Source organism: Puma concolor, chromosome A1 (genome assembly GCF_028749965.1).
Source record: "Puma concolor isolate L17-30 chromosome A1, mPumCon1.1.hap2, whole genome shotgun sequence".
Lineage (NCBI taxonomy): Eukaryota > Metazoa > Chordata > Mammalia > Carnivora > Felidae > Puma > Puma concolor.
The window spans coordinates 236,866,424-236,888,367 of record NC_141667.1 but is presented as its reverse complement, the minus strand read 5'-3'; the positions used below and the strand labels follow the sequence as shown (position 1 = coordinate 236,888,367).

Here is a 21,944-nt window from a genome sequence, read left to right as displayed (position 1 = left end):
TGAGAAAGAGAGAGTGCACACAAGCAGGGGATGGGCAGAGTGAAAGGGAGAGAGAGAATCCCAAGCAGGCTCCACGCTGTCAGCACAGAACCCCATGTGGGGCTCAGTCTCACAAACCATGAGATCATGAGCTGAAATCAAGAGTCGTATGCTTATCTGACTGAGCCACCCAGGTGCCACTCTACTTTTTTTAAATTTAAATTCGAGTTAGTTAACATATAGTGTAGTATTGGTTTCAGGAGTAGAATTTAGTGATTCATCACTTACATGTAACACCCAGTGCTCATCCCGACAGGTGCCCTCCTTAATGCCCCTCCCCCATTTAGCCCATCCCCCACCCACTACCCCTCCGCAGCCCTCAGTTTGTTACCTAGATATAAGAGTCTCTTATGGTTTGTCTCCCTCTCTGTTTTTATCTTATTTTTCCTTCCCTTCCTCTATGTTCATCTGTTTTGTCTCTTAAATTCCACATGAGTGAAATCATATGATATTTGTCTTTCTCTAATTTATCTTGCTTAGCATAATACACTCTAGTTCCATCCATGTTGTTGCAAATGGCAAGATTGCATTCTTTTCTATGTCCGAGTAATACTCCATTGGTAATATGTACACCACATCTTCCTTATCCATTCAGTTGATGGACATTTGTGCTCTTTCCATAATTTGGCTATTGTTGATAGAGCTGCTATAAACATTGGGGTGCTTGTGCCCCCTTTGAATCAGCACTTTTGTATCCTTTGGATAAATACCTAGTAGTGCAAATTGCTGGGTCATAGGGTAGTTCTATTCTTAACTTTTTGAGGGACCTCCACACTGTCTTCCAGAGTGGCCGCACCAGTTTGCATTCCCACCAGCAGGGCAGGAGGGTTCCCCTTTCTCCACATCCTTGCCAGCATCTGTCGTTTCTTGAATTTCTAATGTTTGTGGATATTCTCAATATAGCCTGATGATCTCTCTTAGGAGAGTGAGCCTGAGGACGACGACGACCCTGTGACTTGGAGTGGGTAATTGAGGGTGTAGTTCAAGGCAACCGACAGGACACCAGTGTGACACAAGACTAATTAATGCGTAGACATTGTGAATTTAAATAGGATTGCCCCTAATGGTGCCTTTGTACCGGAGCACGACACGGTCCACAAAAACAAACAACAGCAACAAAGAACAAACCTTATTTCCCTCCTTCTAGCTCAGTATTCGTTTTTGGGGACCTTTGTGAGGTAGGACACAAAAAGCCAAGCCAGGCTAAGAGGAAGCGGATAGGATTCAAGTGGCGCCCGAAGACCCTCCTACCCCAAAGAAGATTCAAATATCTCATTTGATATTGGATATCGCTCAGTATTTCAAGCAGCGAGAGCCATTACACCATCGTCGACCTCGTACCCGCTGCCTGCTGGTTTTTTGTTTTTCTTGACTGCATAGCACTCTAGCAAGAAGTACGGTTCCCTGGTTGGAAGCAAAAAAGGAGGACACAATGAGTGTAGAAGTGAAGGCTGTGTGTGTGTGCCCGATTGCAGGTGCCCCTCTGTGCACGTGCAGTTGCTTTTAACCTGCAGGCTGATGGTGGAAATAGGTCATGTACACATATGTGCATCCCTTTGGTAAAAAGGGTACTGGTGCCTGAGCGTTCCTGTCCCTTGCTCCCGAAGTCACCATAAAATCTAGTCGAAGAGAAGCATCTGGTTGCTTTGCTTTTCTTCCAATTCAAGTGGTCACCTTCTCCTAAGAGTTGAGGACCCTCCTGCCCCGGCAAAAAAAAAAAAAGTATTTGTGTAAACAGAACGTCAGGAGAATAACAGTTGGAGGTCCACTGTTGTGTTTGGGGGAAAATAACAATTAGGTGGATCTGAGAGGAGATTTTAGTCGTCCTCACTGGACCTGAAAGCTTTGCCTTTTGTTTTCGGGAGGGAGCGGTTTTCTCGGGTTATCCGCACACTCCGCTTTCCTCTGCTCCCTTACCCGTCTCCCAAGGCCATTTTGCGGCTTCTGTTCCTAAATGATGGGCGGTCCTGAACTTCATTCTTTTTCTTTCTCAGTTTTCCTACTTGGAGAAGCTCCTGTTGGTTCACGGCGCCTGGAGCTACAACCGCGTGACCAAGTGCATACTGTACTGCTTCTACAAGAACGTGGTCCTCTACATTATCGAGGTGAGCAAGGTTAACCTCTTCGTCGAGGCGGAAGGCCTTCACGTATTTAAGGTAACTTCAAGAGAGGATGTTGTTCATGTAGAGCTGAAGAAAAGGTGGCGGGGGGGGGGGACATATGGGAAAGCCGTGACGCACGTGGCCTCTCGGAAGCAGGGGGCACCTTGCAGGTGGAGGTCCTCATGCCGAGCCACTGGTGCACGGAGACTGTGCATCTGGCCCGAGTGGAACTTTGCTGTCACTCACACCCCGCGCCCCCCAGGGTGGTCAGCGCCTGGGTGGCAGATGCTTGCACCTGTCTTGGTGACCCCTGGGACGTTTCTAGGCAACCCAGTCATCCTTATCTTCCCTAGAATGAAAGGGTCTGACTTCTTGCTGTATTTCTCATGGAACCTGCACGTTACCCAAGCACGGATTTGTCACTTGTGGGATATTTGGACCATACTATTTCAATGGGGAAGGCTGGGGAGTAAGCAACCAAGGTAATTAAAAATACCTCTTGAACTCACTGGGTTGTGAAGCTGGTTTTCAAGATGTTGATTCAATTGCAGGTGGACTTATTTTACTTATTAGGGGGACTAGAGCAGGAGAAGGGTGGGCCCAGGGAAAAGTGGAACGGGCCCTTTCTGTGTGAGCTCAGTGGGAGTACCACCAGGACAGCTGTGCTGCAAGGGGGTGGCTTTTGAGGCCATCTTGACTAATAGGTTTCCAAGTGTGTTTAGAAAGGAGGAAGCAGCTGGTCGCTCCAGAGAGATAGAAAAGCAATGTTAATTGTGGATGGTGTCAATATGGCATTCTGTTACGACTTATTTTGTGTCTGATTTCTCAATGCTTGGCAGAAATAATAACCAAGGCATAGATCAACGTTTTCTGATGCGGATCTTTAATGTACTCAGCTCAGGGAATTTAACAAGTGGTTTGACTAGCCATTTCTTTACCAAATTGTCTACCCTTTCCTATCAAATATTCGGGTCAAACACATAGGTTCCCATCACTCACTCTGTAACTAAACTATTAGTGGGTAATTTTCCTGAGTTGTGCAGGTTGTTCACTGTACAAGGCTGCCCAGCCGAAGGGGTAAATGGGGCAGAGATGTAGGAAAACCAGGAAAAAGAGATGCGTTTTGCTAATTTGCACAAAGGCAGTCTGCTCACCGTGTCTGCTCGTCTTGTGCCGTAATAACACAGTTCAGTCCATGCCAAGTAAGAACTTCTAGATATGACGGGTTTCATAGTTTGTGTCTTCCTTTTGTCTGCGTTATTACAGGGGTTTTTTTTGGAGGGGGGCACTTAAATATGTTTGTCCTTCTGTTTCTGTGACTTTTTTTTCCCTCCGTGATAGGAGTCACTCCTGAATGTCACTTGGGGTCATAGATAATCAGTGCTGTGGTCTGCAGGAGTGTAGGAATCCCTGCTCCCACGTGCCATCCGAAGTTTTGCATGCACTTTCAGCTCCTGTAGCATTTGGCCTCACAAGATTTCTTAACAATCTGTTTTTCCTCAAAATCAGCAAATTACAGATAGTCTAGACTTCTTATCAGGACATTTTACATGAAGCCCCCAACCCTTTGGCTTCCCAGAACTTCTTCCCAGGAAGTGCTTAGTCATTTACACCTCCTATCTTGCCCCCCGCCCCACCTTTTTTTTTAAATTTCAAGAGGGCTAAGGATGAGAAGAGTATAATTTTTGTCTGTCTGGAAAATTCTATCTGGAATGAAACCCTGAAAATGCCGTGTGAGTTCCTTACATTAATTTTTCGATTGTAGCTGAGCCACAGCGGTAAACAGTCTTTTGTAAACAGCCTTTAAAAACATTCTTGGTAACATTTAAAAATGAAATAAAGTCTCCACCACTCTGGTCTCCATTTTCCATTTAGTATTTCTAGGAGATTTCATTCGAAAACCAAGAGAACAAAATCCTCGCCTGCGCCCGGAGCATTGACTCGGTGTGTATATAGCCTCTGTGCCACCAACATGCACTTTAAGTGTAATTTTAAAAACGGGAAATTTTAGTGTGTTTTGAACGGAAAGACCGAAGCTTATCATACTTTGATTTGCTCCTTTGCGATGAATAGTTTTGCATTCTGAGGGTTACCTTGTAGCTAATTGAGAAGGAATTCTATCGCGTATTACTCTCAAATGGTTTTCTTGTAGCTCAAGGAGAAACCCTTGGCAACAACCAGTAAGTTCTCGTGTCAAACGACCTCTGATACACATACTATCAGTCATTTAAAAATAGAGTCAAGAGGCAATTTGGCGGAGTGACAAAAGACGCACAGGTAGGCATGTGCACGCACACACGCACACACACACTTAGAGTCTTAGGCATTGCCGTGAGGATTATGGTGATTTGAATTACCAGTGAAGATCGTATGGTAGACCTATGAGCCTGTGATGCTCACTTGGTCCACTGACCTATGAAACTTGATTTTCCTGCGGGACCCACGGCTCTCTCCTCACCTCAAGACGGAATGCAAACTGAAAGTCCCCGCCACTCTCGTCCCCTGCTCGCTTAGGCATATTCTTTCGGGACCCTTTGCTGTGTTTACGGACATGTTCACATATACAAGCAAATCAGTGTTTTTACACACAGGTCCTCATGCTCTGTAATACGGTCTGCAGCCCATGTTAGACCTCACACCGTACTTTTGGGACCATTCCCGTCACTACACACAGGTTCATCGCGTGCTGTTTCACAGAGTAGCTTCTTGATCTATTTCACCTTTCCCAGATTGATGATCAAGTCCTCTCCCTCCCACCCACAAAAAGCCTTGCGGAATAACAGCTTTCCCTCTAAGTAGGCCATAAATACTCGACCGAAATGATAGTGATCTAATTTGAGCGTTGCCACCACAGTGCCTTGACCGTCACGCACGATCAGTTGATAAGTCTGTACCACAAGCTCCTTCTTGCTGACAAACCTTAGTGCTATTTGACGTGTCATGTAAAATTTCTTCGGGCCGAAGTAACCATTGGTTAGAGTGATTATGAAATAGGAACAAAACGATGGGATCAGTGATTTCATGGTCACCCTATTAATAGGCAAAACAAAAGATGCATAAACGTTGGCTCTCTGTTCCCTCCACTGCTGCCTTTATTTAGCACTTCTTGCCTGCATGATAGCAAAGACCGCTAGCTTTGCTCCATCAACCATCTGTATGCAGCCCGGATGAGCCTTCTGACATACATTTGACTCATTCCAGTGACTGGCACAGTTTCTGGAACATCGACACTCAGAAATGGTGGCAGCGAGTAAACAAACGTCACTGCCCCCCTCGGACTCAGACAAGCAAAGGAGGGGCAGAGGGAGAGAGAGAATCTCTGCACTGTGCCCAGTGCAGAGCCGGACGTAGGGCTCGATCTCAGGACACAAGGTCATGACCAGAGCCAAAATCAAGAGTCAGATGCTTAACCAACCGAGCCACTCAAGTGCCCCATCCTTGAACTCTTCAAGGTTCTTATGGCTCCTGATGGAATCCCCAGGTCTGCCTTCCTGCCCCTGCCCCTCGTGGTCTGGATCCCGATTGTCACCGGCCTTATATTTCACTCCATCCCTCCTCATCTGTTATTAGTGCTGCTAATGCACACAGTAAGATACTCCTTTACTATGCTTACGGTTCTATGCATTAAAACTGGATTTTTTTTTTTTTTTAAGTTCATGTGTTTTTGAGAGAGAGAATGCAAGTTGGGAAGGGACAGAGGGAGGGGGGAGGAATTCCAAGCAGGCTCTGCACCAACAGCACAGAGCCCGACGCGGGGCTCAAACCCACAAACTGTGAGATCATGACCTGAGCCAAAGTGGGACGCTTAACCAATTGAGCCACCCGTACGCCCCATGTTGGATTTTTATCATTAGAAACCAACTGGCAGTTTTCTGTCTGCCTCTCGTAGACGATGCCCAGAATATCACAAAGAGTGTCTGGAGATGGGTGATGATGGCTGCCCAATGGTGTGAATGTACATTAAAACGCGATTAGGATAGGGACGTCAGGGTGGCTCCGTCGGTTGAGTGCCCGACTTGGGCTCAGATCTGTGAGTTCGAGCTCCGTGTCGGCTCTGTGCTGACAGCTAGGAGCCTGGAGCCTCCTTCACATTCTGTGTCTCTGTCTCTCTCTCTCTCTGCCCCTCCCTCCCTGCCCCCCCCCCAAGAATGAATAAACATTTTTTTTTAATGAGTGCTCTATGCACTTTATTTTATTTAATTTTCATGACACTTGACCATTTTTTTTTTTAACGTTTTATTTATTTTTGAGACAGGGAGAGACAGAGCATGAACGGGGGAGGGGCAGAGAGAGAGGGAGACACAGAATCGGAAACAGGCTCCAGGCTCTGAGCCATCAGCCCAGAGCCCAACGCGGGGCTCAAACTCACAAACCGCGAGACTGTGACCTGAGCCAAAGTCGGACACTCAACCGACTGAGCCACCCAGGCGCCCCATGAATAAACATTTTAAAAAGATTAGCATGGTAAACTTTACGTTATGTGTATTTTACCATAATAAAAAAACATGCCAAAAAATTTTAAAAAGAACATCACCAGCACTTTGTTGGTTGAGTCACATGGAGGGAAACAAAAATGTGTAGCCAGGACCCTATGCTTTGGAGAGCTCATTGAAGGTTTTTTCAAACCTTCAGTGTAGTGAAGTTACGTAGTTTTGTTTACGTGTAGTTTTGTTTTGTGTCAGTGATTAAACGCTAAGTTTGTGGCTGTGACCGGATGACCATATTTCTCAGAAGGTAAATTTCCGCTGGGGGCGCTAGACCGCGCAGAACGTCTTAGCCTTGTGGGGCAGACGGGGCTCTTGTCAGCCAGCTAGAGGGGGTGCGTTCCTTGTGTGTCAGAGGTAGGGATAAAATTAGCGAAGGTGAGGAGGTAGGGCTGGGTGGGATACATGAGTGGCCAGAGAAGGGATCTAAATAACTAGACAGGAGCTTTGTTGCTGTTAGAAGCTGGGGTTCCTTTTTCATTGCGGAATAAGCGAGTGACAGAGTAAAAGCGATTTCAGAAAACCCCTATGTCAATATGTAGGGCAGATGGCAAGCAGAGACCTTTAATGTAATTTTGTAGCTTTAACCTGGAGCATAAATCATGACCATTATGTAACTGTTTCCCAGCATAATTTATAAGCAGAAAGGAACAACTGATTTAAAAAAAAAAAAAAAAAACAAAACAAACTCTTTGATTTCCACAATGGTAGGCATTTACCGTAAATGTAAAGACGGGGGGAAAATCCGTATACATTTTTGAAGTCCTCATGCGACTGCTTGGTGATAATTCCCAGAGAGAGAAGGGTTGATTAAATCCTTTAAAGTTCCTACGCTATTTAACAAGGTACGGGTTCGCTACTCAGAATTCCCGGAATAGGGTACAAAGCCTAAGAAAGTTTCAAAGCATAACAGCTTCCGCATGTTAAGCGTTTACTAGGTGCGCTGGTTTGTCCTCAGACTTTCTGAACCCCTAGGGAAAGGTAATATTCGGAATGGAGAAAAGTTTTAACGATAATAAAATTCAAATAGGAAAATAATAGGGAAGTTACTTGACTTTAACCTGCATTTCAAAAAATTACGATACTGGGGCGCCTGGGTGGCACAGTCGGTTAAGCGTCCGACTTCAGCCAGGTCACGATCTCGTGGTCTGTGAGTTCGAGCCCCGCGTCAGGCTCTGGGCTGATGGCTCAGAGCCTGGAGCCTGTTTCCGATTCTGTGTCTCCCTCTCTCTCTGCCCCTCCCCTGTTCATGCTCTGTCTCTCTCTGTCCCAAAAATAAATAAACGTTGAAAAAAAATTTTTTTTTAAATAAAAAAATAAATAAAAAATAAAAAATAAACCAAAAAATTACGATACAGATCCCTTATAAACTTTGATGTGTGATGTAAAGACAAGACCCCAAATCATCTTTGAAATAGATGAGACTTTGAAATTATGATTATTATAATTACGATGGCGATGAGTTGGTGGCTCCTAGTATAGAGAATAACAATAACTTAGGTATTGATGTGAAAAATGGGAATTTTATACTACTTAGAGTGTCTGCTTATTTTTGGCAACACGTATAAGGAATTTTAATGTTTTCTTGGGGTCATTAGACTGGCATGAGATACTGGCCAGGAACTGGGATGCATATTTGGCATGGAGGTCTGGAAATATCACTGAATAAGACAGATTTAAACCACTGCAATTTGAGGTCAAATGCAACTAACCAACAGAATTTTGTTGAAAGCTAATTAAGACTTGTCAGTATCTGACAGGCCTAACACAAACAACAAAAAGCCCGTGCTCTAGAACGTTCCAAAATGTTTACCAGCATTTCGTTTTCCGTACCTTAAAACTAAAACAGTAAAATGAATTATGGTTCATGTATAAACTGCCATTTTCACCCAAAATATTCTCAGAGAAGTACTTCGAATTTGTATTTTTTTCTGAAAACATACACATAATCTTTTTTGTTGTGATATAGTTTTTTGCTGTCAGACCTCAGAGGTTTGGGTTTTTTTTTTCCTCCATTTTTTAGATCATTATTGTTTGAGAATAATTATATCTCAATGACTTGTAGGTGGCCCCTTCTTTCATTTATCATCTGACTAGCTTCTCATTTGTGGAGCCTTCTCATTTGTGAAGCTCCTTCTCATATTTGGAGCCTTAAAACATATCATCGGACTAGCTTCTCATTGTGGAGCCTTAACGTGCGAGAGATGCTGTGGATTTGGTGAGCCCTGTTCCAAACTGGCATCTGTTTCCCAAGAGTAACCCGGGCTGCCTTGTAAATGGGCTTTGGGTAGATTTTGCTTTAAATCTTAGAATCAACAAAGAATAGACATTTTAAAACTTTAAAATATTATCCAATAACGTTTTCTCCTTTTAGTTACAATGCACGACTTAAACCCACCTCGAAAAAAAAGAACGTGTTTCATTCTTGACACATAAGAGATCTCTTTATGGTGAAAGACCAAATTCCTGATAGCTAAGCTTCCCTCTTCTGTCCTGTCCATCTGCCTTGTGAGAGGTGGCTTTAGGTTTCTTGATAAAGAGCCCTGATTTGAGGGGCTAGATTGCAGTGACGAGCTTAAAAGTTAGCATGTTAATAGGTGAAGGGGAATCGAGACCTATCTGTACAGGCTGTGACTTCATCACATATGAAACCATCGTTTTCTGGTAAAAGCTTTAAGCATTAGTTGTTGCCTGCCTCCTTGATAGCAGGTGGAATGCTGGGACCAGGGGCCCAAACTCTGCAGAGTTCTTCCCCACTTGACAGGGCTGGTGGCACAGCGAGAGAAGGGCCCCCAGGGCAGATGTCTGGGGCCAGTTCCATTCCAGGAACGTCCCAGCTTGTGGACTCCGTGACCACCTTGCCGTTTCCTGTCTGGAGCTGATAGTTACTGAGCAATCTTTACAATTTTAATATGTCGGAAGGAAAACTGTCTCAAGAATGGCTTCCCAGTGGGCAATTACAGGATGGGAATTCACCAGAAGTAGGAATATTCTGAACAGTACTCTCCCCGCCTCACACACCCTCATTCTCCAAGCACTCTGGGGTCCTGGGATCCAGATGAACCCGACTGAGCCCCTGCTCTTGGAAGAAAGTAGGGGATGCAGGGAAGACTGGCACAGTTACGGTGCCGGGTGCCGGCTTACAGGAAGACCGCGCGCGGTGTGCGGGGAGAGCTGTCACAAGTGGTGCCGTACGGCCGTGGGGGCCTCGGCTTGCCAGGAGGAACTGAGCTAGGACCTGGCGGGATGAGGACAGGCTGATCAAGCGAGGGGGGCTGGAGGAGAGGGTTCCGATGGCCTGCCAGAGAGAGGCCCGCACCTGTCTGCCCCACTTAACCCTCCCGGTGTATTCCAGCTCCGTGATAAATGCCAGAAGTCACCAGGCCCCTAGGAAACAACAGGGAAGAAGTGTAGTTTGCTGGGTTTTACGTTTCAGTAGGAAGATGGCCGCAGAAGTGACGGCACACGGGCGCAGGAATGTTCTCTCCAAGCCTACTTGGTTGCTGCCCATTTGCGGAGCTGGGAGTTTATCAGCAAAAGGTAGAGGAGTGGGGAGGGGTGGCAGAAAGGCGTCTTTATAAAGCCACAGAAATATTAGCAGTCTGGAGGGATTCCCCTACAAGATACACCATCACTTTGAACTTTACAAAAATAGACTCTTGCTGCCTTTTCCATGTGACAGTATATGCTTTTTTAATGATGTTTTTGCAGCTGTGTTACCTGAAAGGCTCATTGTAAAGATCCAACGTTCTACCAAAAAAAAAAAAAAAAAAAGATGTATTTAGGCCCTGATGTTTTAAAGATTGAGTCTTTAACTCCATAAAACCTCCCCGAGGGGGGAAAAAAAGTGCGAGTCCAAAAACAAAATCAAGCTAAGGACTCACGGGGTGATGTGAACTCTGAGAGGTCTGCTGTGTGCAAAACCGTGCCTTATTCTGGAGCGCCCATTCTTTCCTGCCCTCCTGGTGCTGTGGCAGAGACAAAGTCACCCCAGCAAGGGGGGCCACCTCATCGCCTTGTGCCTTAAAGCTCCCTTATGCCAACTTGCTTCCTTTCCTTTAGGTCCTATTGCACTCAGACGTAACACCTGCATAATTTAGTGCTGGGTTCTCATCAGGGGGAATGTTACTTCTTTTTACCAAATTGCTTGTGACTTCCCTAAGGGCAAGGACCCTTTCTTTCTGACTTTGGCCCTAGACCGGACTAAATACACACTGCTCAATAAACAGATAATCAATTAAACACATTTCAGTAGAGGCTGACAGGTCAGAATCTCTTGGGCTCTGTGTGTCTGGGTGGAGTGGTGATGAATGTGTTTAGAATACAAAGGATTATTTAAGTAGCATATATTTTAAAAAAATTTTTTTTAACATTCATTTTTGAGAGAGAGATACAGAGCATGAGCGGGGGAGGGGCAGAGAGAGAGGGAGACACAGCATCCGAAGCAGGCTTCAGGCTCCCAGCTGTCAGCACAGAGCCCGATGCGGGGCTCGAACCCACGAACCGTGGGATCATGACCTGAGCCGAATCGGGTGCTTAACCGACTGAGCCACCCAGGCGCCCCAGCATATTATATTTCTGATTTCTGTTTAGGAAATATCTTTCTGGTCTAACTTAAATCTTTCCTTGTGGAATTTTCATACAGAGAATATACCCTCTAAGTACGTATTAGAAGATTAATTCAGGTTTAGAATTTGTTTAACCTCATCTTTTGAGAGAGAATAAAGGATAATTTTGATTGCATTCTTTAAACACATTCCTACCTTACACTAGCTTTTATTTTAGCTGAAACTCTTAGATTTTCACTCTGGTGAAAGTGATTTTTACCAATTGGGTTTTTCTTGCCATTTTACTCTGCATTGCTTACTCTCCTAGATTTCTTCTTGTCCTTTCTTCCACTAGTAGAGACCAGCTGTCCTAAGACTTTTGAAATCAGATTTCCTTTAATTCTCGGTATCAACTTTGTAAACGTGTCTCAGCACAAATGCCCTGATCGTGCCTGTCTATCCATTTTCATCTCTGTGCACCAGAGTAGCACTGTTCTGAGCAAGTAAATTTCCATGACATCTGATTGCCAGTGGTTAAAAGTCACAGGTTGTGGAAGAGATAAGGGGACAACAGAAAAGAGCACCTCCTGTAGCAGACGAAGGAGAAGGTGGTGGGAAGAGGCAAAGGGGGTTCATAGTGTATCATTCCAGTTATGGAAAATGATCGCCTGTTTTTGTTTTTGTTTTTTTGACCTCCATTTGCTTTGAGAGGATCAGGAGCCAGGACCCTCTCTTCTCCTTTTCTCTAAACTTGTCGGCCTGACTTAGAAAAGAGAAATAGATTTTGGCCCATAGTTTTGAATATTTTTTTTTTTTTTACAAGCAAGCGAAGTATGATTATAAGAATGCAATTCATCTTTCTTTTTCTTCGACTTAGGGTTTTTTTGGATTTGCCCTTTAGTTGAAATAGCTTCGGTTAAAAAAGCATCACATCAGGAAGCTCATCTCTCCTCTGGTAAATGCCTGTACTTTTAGGTGGTAAATAATCTTCACTGCCTACTGACAACTCACTGGAGCCAATATATTGGTTTTCATTTGAGCCACTATATTGGTTTTCCAACAGGTGTTCTGGGAGTTTAGCATGCCCTTCATTTCTTAGTTCCAGTGCCCTGACAGATCAAGTGGGCTATTTAAAGAAGGCTCAAGAAGTGATGTATGTGCTTTCTTGCCTGGTCTTTCAAAGTGAGGGGAGGCAAAGTATATTAGTGTTATTAAATTCTGCTTGTACCTCCTGAGCAGGCCGGTGAAAGAATATTGATTAAAATGTTGGCCTCTTTCATCCAAGGATCAGAGGATGAGGTTTATTATTGTTCCCTTAACTAAGCTGCATGTTGTTTGGATGGTCATTTTGTCAATCACTTGTCCATCTGAAAGTTGCTTCTTCTACTAACTAGGAGCTTTTACCTCCTTGTTAGCCTTGCTTTATTGGTTTTCTTTTTTCTTTTGAAGGTTTTTATTAGTACGGTGCACTGGTATACCACTTTATTTTTTTGTGAGGTATAATTTACATGCAACAAAATAAACTCTTTCCTTCCGACTTCGGCTCAGGTCATGATCTCGTGGTGCTTGAGTTCGAGCCCCACGTCGGGCTCTGTGCTGACAGCTTGGAGCCTGGAGCCTGCTTCGGATTCTGTGTCTCCCTCTCTCTCTGCCCCTTCCCTGTTGACGCTCTGTCTCTTCCTTTCTCTCAAAAATAAACAAACATTAAAAGAAATTAAAAGAAAAAAAGAAAATAAACCCTTTCTAGGGTTCAGTCTGTGAGTCTCAACAAATGCATATGATAGTGTCAGTGCCATGACCCTCAGATAGAGAGCACTGCCATCACTCAAAACAGCCCCCCAACGCCCCTTCTGTAGTCTGGAACCTACCCTTACACCCAGTCCCTAGCCATGACTGGTCTGTTTTCTGACCCTATAGTTTTGCCTTTCTTAGAAGGTCATGTGGGTGGAATTATACCGCTCTATGATCTTTGGCATAACCCATTCGAGGTTCATCCATATTGTGGTGAGTGTCTGTGGTTCATTCTTTTTTAGTGCTGAGTAGTATTCCACTATAGAAATAGGATTTCCCATGGTTGGAGAGTTCTGGAAGCCCAGTTCCACGGGGTTGTGAGCCAGGGACCAGGAAGGCACCGGACTGGAAGTAATACTGTGGTTGCAGGAAGAACTTAAATGCGACCGGAATAGCCCTGATCATAATGGCGATGATGATGACGGAGGGGTGAGTTGGCCTGGGGAACACTTTCTGCTAATCCTTCTGGGGAGGAGAAGGGCCAAGAACCCAGACTTGTCTTCTTCCAACCCCTCCTCCATCTGCTATCTCGCTGGGGACGGCGGTTAGCAGACAGCAGCAATGTTAGGTTGGGGTGGGGCTCTGTAGTCAGACCGCCTGGGGGCTTTGCTCCCAGCTCAAGCCCTGCAAATCTGGGCACGCCTCCTGGCTACTCCCAGCCTCAGTCTCCTTCTCTGTAAAATGAGGGTAATAAAGTGCATACGTCAAAGAGTTTACGAGGATTAAGTAAAACCATACAGGAAAGCCTTTAGCATGGGGCCGGCCCCAGAGAGCCCTCAAGTTAGCCACTGAGCATTATTTGAAGGTATTTCATATTTGACCAGTCTTTCGACTACAGTGTTGTAGGGCCTGAGGCGTTTCTAGTTCATCCTTCTTCCCAGAATAGGAATCTGCCCTGCAATAGCCAACTCTAACCCACCCTCTGCTGGGAACCTTCTAGGAGGAGGTAAGTCTTCCTTACTACCTCTTTAGGTAGTGCCACCTTAAACACAGCTCCTGTTATATGCTGCAGTTGGATATAACCGCTGCAGAGCAAAACAGCCTTGAGTAACCCTATTCGATTAACTTGGAGTTTGCTTGCCTCCTGCCCGTGCATTGCTACCAATTCAGGTGCTAATAAGTAACTGCAGTCCAGTAATGTGGTCATATGTTTATGACTGAGAAATAATTCCTCCGGCACAATCTGTGGCCTCGTGTTCTCCCCGCACCCAGGGGGGCATTTACAGATGTCGTTAATTGGCCGAGAATCCTCGATGCTGTCACACGTTGCCTGAGAGCATTTAGATGAAACACTGTATATACAAACCACGTGGATAAAGAAGATGTGGTCTATATATACGATGGAATACTACTTGGCCATGAGAAAGAATGAAATCCTGCCATTTGCAGCAACGTGGATGGAACTGGAAGGTGTTATGCTGAATGAAATCAGTCAGTCAGGGAAGGACGGATATCGTATGTTGTCATTCATATGTGGATCTTGAGGAACTTAAGTCCATGGGGGAAGGGAAGGGGGAAGAATACTTACAAACAGAGAGGGAGGGAGGCAAACCACGAGAGGCTCTTAAATACACAGAACAAACAGGGTGGATGGGGGATGGGGGAGAGGGGAAAGTGGGTGACGGGCATGGAGGAGGGCACCTGTTGGGATGAGCAGTGGCTGTTGCAGGGAAGCCAATTTGACCATAAATTATGTTCCTAACAAAATAAAGAAAATTGTAGCCATTAAAAAAAAATAAATGAAACACTGAAACTGATGTACTTGTCCCTTAAAACTCCAGCTCCTTAAACAGTCCACTCTCTGGGGGTTTGCTTGAAGGAATCCATGTGAGTTTCCTTTGCTCCCAGAGCATGAGTCTCACTAGTTTCTCTCAAGGCCAAGCCGTCTCCTGTTGGCTGAAAACAGTTCTCCCAGGCTGCCCTGGACCGAGATGTATGCCTGCATTAGAGTTCAAAAAAGAGCCTTTCCTCTAGGTGAACCAAGTCGGAAGTGTGCCGTCCACAAAGACAGTGTCAGTACTTGCATGGGGCAAAGTGCTAATGCCCGTTGCGGGTATTTTTCACCTGGGCCAATGGTAGCCTTAAAGTATGCAAGGGTTCTATCAATTACACCCGCCTTCAGGGTGCCCTGAAACTCATCTGCTTTGGAACCGATAAGAACAAACAACAGTGGGGCGCCTGGGTGGCTCAGACGGTTAAACATCCAACTTCAGCTCAGGTCATGATCTCACGGTTCTTGGGTTTGAGCCCCACCTTGGGCTCTGTGCTGACAGCTCATAGGCTGGAGCCTGCTTCGGATTCTGTGCCTCCCTTTTTCTCTGCCCCTGCCCTGTTTGCACGCTGTCTCTCTCTCCCTCTCAAGAACAAACATTAAAAAAAAAAAAAAAAAAGGAACAAACAACAATGAACTATATCCTGGCGACTACTATGCGTTGGTATGAAAATGGAAAATAAACGCTCCTGGACTCTTCTTGCTGTTTCCGTTCCCGAGTATATTTTGAATCTATAAAAGCTGGGTGCATTTTGTATCTGCTGCCTTTTTTGTTATTGTTGTTGGAGAGACTTGCCAGATCGCTTCTCGGCCTTTTGGCTAAGATCAAGTGTGGAGAGACTTGCCAGAGAAACTTACCCAAAAAGGCAATGCTGTGAAAAATTTCCTTGCTATTTGATAGGTCACGACAAAGGCCACTGGTATCTCTCTTGTTCTTGATCTGTGCATAGTATCATTAGCTGATGGGAAATACGCATTTGGCTTGATAATTCTTGCTGGAAATTTTAAAAGCTCACATTAAATAGTCCTAATATGTTGTTGCATTAACCCCAAAAGGATCTGAAAATATTGATGGAATACTCACTATAGGGAAGTTATATAGCCACCATGGATTTTTCTTCCCACCTAAATGACACCAAGCAGATGGCTGTTGTTTTCACACTGGTCTTGGGGGCCCGTCTTTGTAGCAGTGCTTCCCAGAATGAGCACTGCCATGTACTTACAGGAACCACGTATCCGATGGAAGATGGAACCACGAATGCGATGGAAGTACCCGGGGTGCCTCCCAGAGGAGTTCTCACGGGATACCTCTGCCTGCGTCACTCTCCCCCTGGAGTTATGGCCAGTGCCATGGTTCACCTGACTCTAGCTGGAGTCCGTGCAGATAGGAGTCACGATTGATCCTCTGCTTCTCCTTTTGTTCCTGCTTGTTAAATTTTTTTAATGTTTATTTATTTTTGACAGAAAGAGAGGGAGAGGCAGAGAGAGAGGGAGACACAGAATCCAAAGCAGGCTCCAGGCTCTGAGCTGTCAGCAAAGAGCTGGACGTGGGGCTTGAACCCATGAACCAAGAGATCATGACCTGAGCTGAAGCTGGACGCTCAACCGACTGAGCCACCCAGGGGCCCCTTTTTCTCCTGCTTCTATAGCATCTGTCACAACATTAATCTCACAACATTAAGTCATATCTGCCTACATCAAGAAATGCTAATCAATGGTTTCTGAACAATAAGCATAAATGGGAAAAAAAAAACCCTAAATTCTACTCAAACCAACTAAGGCTTTAATGTTGCTAATTAAGTTAGTAGAGTGAATTCTAAAGAATAACATTGAAATAATAATTAAAATCAAGTTTTTCTGCCTACAATGAGTCAGAAAAGATTTAATTTAAGTATTAATTAAAATACATATTACTTAAAAATGAAGTTAAGTACATCGGAGGAATAATAAGACAAGTCTCACTCTAAAAGTCAATGTGAATAAATAGACCTACCCCACTCTTGGACTAGGAAGAAATATGTGCACACGGAGACGTACACATACATTTTTACACATAAAAGCATCAAAACAAACAAGGAAATGCTAAAGATCATAAGAAACTACATGATAAAATAGCCTGGACATCTTGAAAATAAAAATATTAAGAGGATTTGTCAAGCTGGATGTTACACATAGTACAAAGGTGTAACAGTAAAAGCAGTTTGGGGCTGTGCATGGACAGATCAATAGAACCAAGTGGAAAACACAACAACCAATCCAAATACAGCTGGATCTTTTGTTTATGATTAAACTAGCATTTGAATTGAGTGGGTAAAAGATATTTTACATAAATGGTGAAGGGCAACAGAGGCCACTTGGAGAAAATATTACATTGGATTCATAATTCTTTACTCTTAACACCAAAATTAATTACAAATGGATTTGAGGTTCATGCGGTGAAAAGGTAATGCATTCCCATGGTTTCTAAACTTGAAAACCCCAGTGAAAATTAAGCATCCTAAAATCGGCTATGTCTGGCTCTGTCCACGTCATTGTCCCCTTCCCTGTAGAGGTTTCCTTGATACCTCCTTTCAGCATTTGTTTACCCAGACACCAGCCTGTGTGATTATTTGCCTTGTGCGTTTCTTTCGTACGCAAAAGATTGCATTCTAGAGACCTGTTCTGCCCTTTCTTTTGTGTCATAACAGTATATCCCGGGGTCTTTCCATGTCAGTGCTAGAGGGCCTCCTCATTCTTCTTGAAGTTGCAGATTATTCAGTTAGATAAATAGTTTACTTAACTAGTCCCCTATTGATGGACACTTGGGTTATTTCCAACCTCAACATTTTCCTTCAACAAATTATGCTCCAGTGTTGGATAAATTCCCAGAAGTGGGACTTCCATGTCAAAGGGTAAATGCATTAATAATTTTGATAAGTATTGCCATTTCCCCTCTTTCTTTTACATTTCTACGAGTTCTTTATATATTGGGGGGAGATTAAGCTCATTGTCAGGGGCATGAGTTGCAAGCATTTTACTTTTCATTATAGTAAAAGACTGGGATCATCCCAAACTGTTCATTGCGGACTGGGTTCCCTGGGAAGGAGACTCAGATGGAGTTTAGCATGAGGGATTTTGTGCCTTTGAAGTCAACATCTGTCAATGGGAGGGAATGGAATCATGAAGAAGCTATGGGTCAGGTAAATGAATGAGACTCTATGTCAGACAACTGGCCGGGGGCCAAAGCCAGGGTGAGAATGCATTTTCCTGCTCTTGCTATAGCAAAATTGCAGGCTGCTTCTTCCAAGGAGAGCATCCTAAAGAAGGCCGTGGCTCAGGAGAAGTGATTTCTAAAGAAATGAATGAGAGTAAGCAAAGAAAAACAAAGAAGGAAGTATTCCCTTGGAAAAGGGTATACCCGTGAGTCTGCAGAATTGCAAGTAGTTCTGAATAGTTGAAGGTTGGGTCTAAGAAGTGTCTGGAAATGCAGTGGGAGAGAAAACTGGGGTGACATCAGTTAAGCCCTGGATATATATGAGTCTTGGCATCTTAAACACAGTAGTAGTGATGTGATGATAGTGGTATTTCTGAAAGATCATTCTTGTACTATTCATCTTGGTGGCTCATAACAGAGCAGCAGAGGATAGTTTCCAAAGATGGCTACCTCAATATGTCTTTTAAGTCCCATGCTCTTCATGCAAAGTGCTTCTGACACTTTTCTACTGAGCGGTGGTGTTGTGTTCCCTTCCCTTGAGTCTGGATGGACCTTTGTAACAGCTTCAAGCAATAGGCACCAAGTGACTTCCAAGGGTTGGTTCCATTGGAACCCAGCTGACCTGTTGTGGGAAGACCAAGCCAGGTGCAGAAGGCACATGAAGCTTTCTGGCCAACAGCCTTTCTGAGGTCTCAGCTGCCAGCCGTGTGAGCACACAGACTTCAAAGAACTCCAGACCCCAGTCTTCTAGCTGACACCAGTGAAGCAGAGATGTGTGATGCCTGCTGAGCCCTGCCCAGTTCTAGATGTGTGAGCAAAATCAATGGTGTCATTGTTTTGAAGCACTAAGTTTGGGATGGAGGGAGTAACTTGTTAAGTAACCATAATCCCTAGAAATATTTAGGCTGATTTTGGTTTCAAGCAAATTAACTAATGTCCCATCAGGCCAACGGGTTTCTTTATCTTTTGGGTCACGTTCCTTTGAGCCAGTCACTTTTGGAGATGCAGAAGAGTGTTTCGCGTAGAATGTAAATATTACTGAGAAGAAACGTAGTTTCAAAGGACTTGTCACCATGAAGTTTAATAATTAGGCACCGAGCACACTGTTCAATGCCATTCGCATGATCTATTCTCCCTCTCCCGGTATTCCTTTCTCCTGGACTAAACTACTAGTTTGCTGATGACACTAGTTTGCTGATGACAGCAACTACTAGTTTGCTGATGACAGAAAAGTATCACATTTTCCTCTTGCCATACAAGTGTATGCAGTGGTCAAAATTCATAGAGCTGTACGCTGAAAAGGGTGAATTTTACTGCACGCAAGTTATATCTTTAATACATATCATAAAGTATATCTTAATAAGCAGATATTCTAGTAATTGCTCCTCGATGTTTGAATCGGGCCTAGTGCCACATCTGCCAGAAAGGTCTTTTGTTTATATCGAACTTCTCCCTTTCCTTCCCTTCTCCATTCCACCACCCCTCCCCCCATTACATCCTCTCTCTCATAATCCCACACTTTCTTAGAGTTTAGTTGTGGGGTAGGCCTGCTAAGGGTGATTCATGCATCCATGCCCAAGTTTTAATTCAACAAATAGGGCTGTGATCAAAGTATTGGTTCTGTACGGTAGAGGCTTGGGAACATTTGACAAAACTAAACTTAGCTCTCCGCTGAGACAGCCAAAGCCTGGAGACATCATGCATGCACTTTCTGTATGCATAGGAAGTTTTCTCCCACTCTGTTTTCTCATTCCTGCGAGGCTAGATGGCTCAAAGGTGTTGGGGCAGGAGTTTACTTAGGTATCATTGGGCTGTCAGAGCCTCCTATCCCTCATTATTTTTGAGTTGTAAGAATATAGTTAAAATGCTTGTGTTTCTGTACACTTCCTTAGCCTTCATATATGAATATTACAGTAAATCATAAATCACAATTCAAAAATGCAAACACCTTCTGTGCCCACATTTAGTATATTTAGTCAATTTCTTTTCCATATCCACTCAATGACAGCTGAAGGAATTTCTTTAGGATGACAGATTGTCAGCACATTGACATAGATTGTGTTAGATGTATATTTTTAGTGGGAACGAATGATTTTTAAGTGAGCTTTTCTCAGAAATATAATAATAGGGAGGAGAATTGTTATTCCATGTGTCAAGCCTATAGAATTTTTTTTTCTCGCCGGTTATAACGGTCAACCTAAAGAGTAGTTATTAACAAGTATTTTACAAAATAAAGAGGAAAATCGTAGCTTGCTAAAAACCATTCTCACATTTACTAGAATAGACACATGAGTAAATAGGAAAGAAAGTTATCTTTAGAGAAAAAATAATTTTAAAATAGTTTAGAATTGTTTCTCGTTCTTTATTATATTTCGCTACTTGGATAACATTTGGGAAAAGGGACCGATCAAAACTTGCCACATGGAAAGGGCATTTCTTTACATTTACTTGTGAAATTGAACTAAAATTCGGAGTATAAGAACTATGATCTCTGAATGAGATCCTGATTTCTTATGAATACTTTCCTGGAATCAGAGGCTAAATTGTGTGGTTATGACCTAGTTACTACCTGGAGGTACTGCAGATTGTTCAATCAGAAGGCCGTGTGTTGCTTTCTGCCTCTGAACATTTGGGACCATCCCTTTCCTGTGTATGAGCCCTGGGGAACTGAGATAGGAGAGCGGGATACATGTTAAATCACTTTTCATGTAAGGAATGCCCACGTGGGTTCCCAGAGGACAAAATTAGGCGAGGACCTAATGGGGAAGAGCTGTTCTCAGACTGGGAGAATAGGCCTGGCTTCCTAAGGGACTGCCTCTCTCTTGAATCTTCAGCATTGGCCCAAAGGGATGTGTTTCTTCATACTCACTTTGAATGGCCGTTGTATTGCGCAACAACATGACCTGCCATAGCTTGATTCCTTTTACACTGGGAAGATTTTCAAGGAGAAATCTTTAAGGACACAGAACCAGGGAGGAGAAAACACCGCACGTTGTTGAAGAAAGTAAATCTTATTACAAAAGAAAGCAGTCTTAATTTTTCTCTGGAAAATAATTAACAGCTGCCAAGGGACCATCAGTCCTTCAACTGCCTACATACAGCTCGGTTTCCTTGGTGTGATCATTAGTGGAGATTTTTCAGGCGAATGCACAGATACGCTATGGGAAAGGTAAATCTGGTTCTATAGAACTCTAGCCCTGGGGTGGCTGATGTGCACCCCTGAGGTTTCACTTCTTCTTGTACCTGCCCCACCCCATCGTGATCCTCGGTGCCTGTCAAAACAGGAAGCCTTTACCTACTCCCTAATGGAAGGAGGCCCCAGGGCATTATTACCACAACCAGCCACAGGGATAAAAGAGGCCTCGAGTGGTAATATAAATATGGTGATAATAATAAATCCGAAAAGAACACAAAAGTAAAACTACTAAAACATACTTGCAAATACAAGTGTCATTCACAGCTTCGCTTCTCACCGTAAGACTGTGCCCCTTGGCCACGTGGGGCACTTGGTCTTCGCTGGTGTCACATGCTTTGTAGGGTGAAGAGTGGTGCGGGCAGGAAGCATTTTGAAACTTGTTTGCAGTTACTGGGCCGCTGTAAATCTATATTTAAAAGTACGATTACCAAACATGTTTAATAACCAAGAGAAAGCTTTGTTGAGACAGGGACAGTGTTATGTACCATAAACTCAGCGATGCAAATATATGAGCGTATAAAACAGACTAGAAGGAAAAACCCAATATATTCATATCATACTTATATTTGAGTCAGTAAATGTATGAATTATTTTTTTCTGTGTGTTTTATAGATATTTTTAAACAAATGGTATGTTGATTTTATATGCAGACAATGTCAATGCATACATGTGTGAATAGATGCTATAACGATGGGGTTTAGGAAAAAGACAACTAGAGGTTACAGTTGACATGTGTATTAAAAAACCAAATCAGGGGCGCCTCGGTGGATCAGTCAGGTAAGCATCCGACTCTTGATTTTCAGCTCAGGTCATGATCTCGC

At 43.8% G+C, this 21,944-nt stretch overlaps 1 protein-coding gene across 9 annotated transcripts in view; it reads left to right on the top strand.

Annotated features, from left to right (window-relative positions):
- The window catches only part of ATP8A2 (ATPase phospholipid transporting 8A2), a 651,437-nt gene that overhangs the window by 388,430 nt on the left and 241,063 nt on the right, over positions 1–21,944 (top strand). For all 9 annotated transcript variants that reach the window (XM_086715021.1, XM_086715056.1, XM_086715049.1 and 6 more), the window contains one exon: positions 2,034–2,144. In XM_086715021.1, the coding sequence (XP_086571147.1) occupies positions 2,034–2,144 (111 nt within the window). The remainder of the gene's footprint in view (positions 1–2,033; positions 2,145–21,944) is intronic.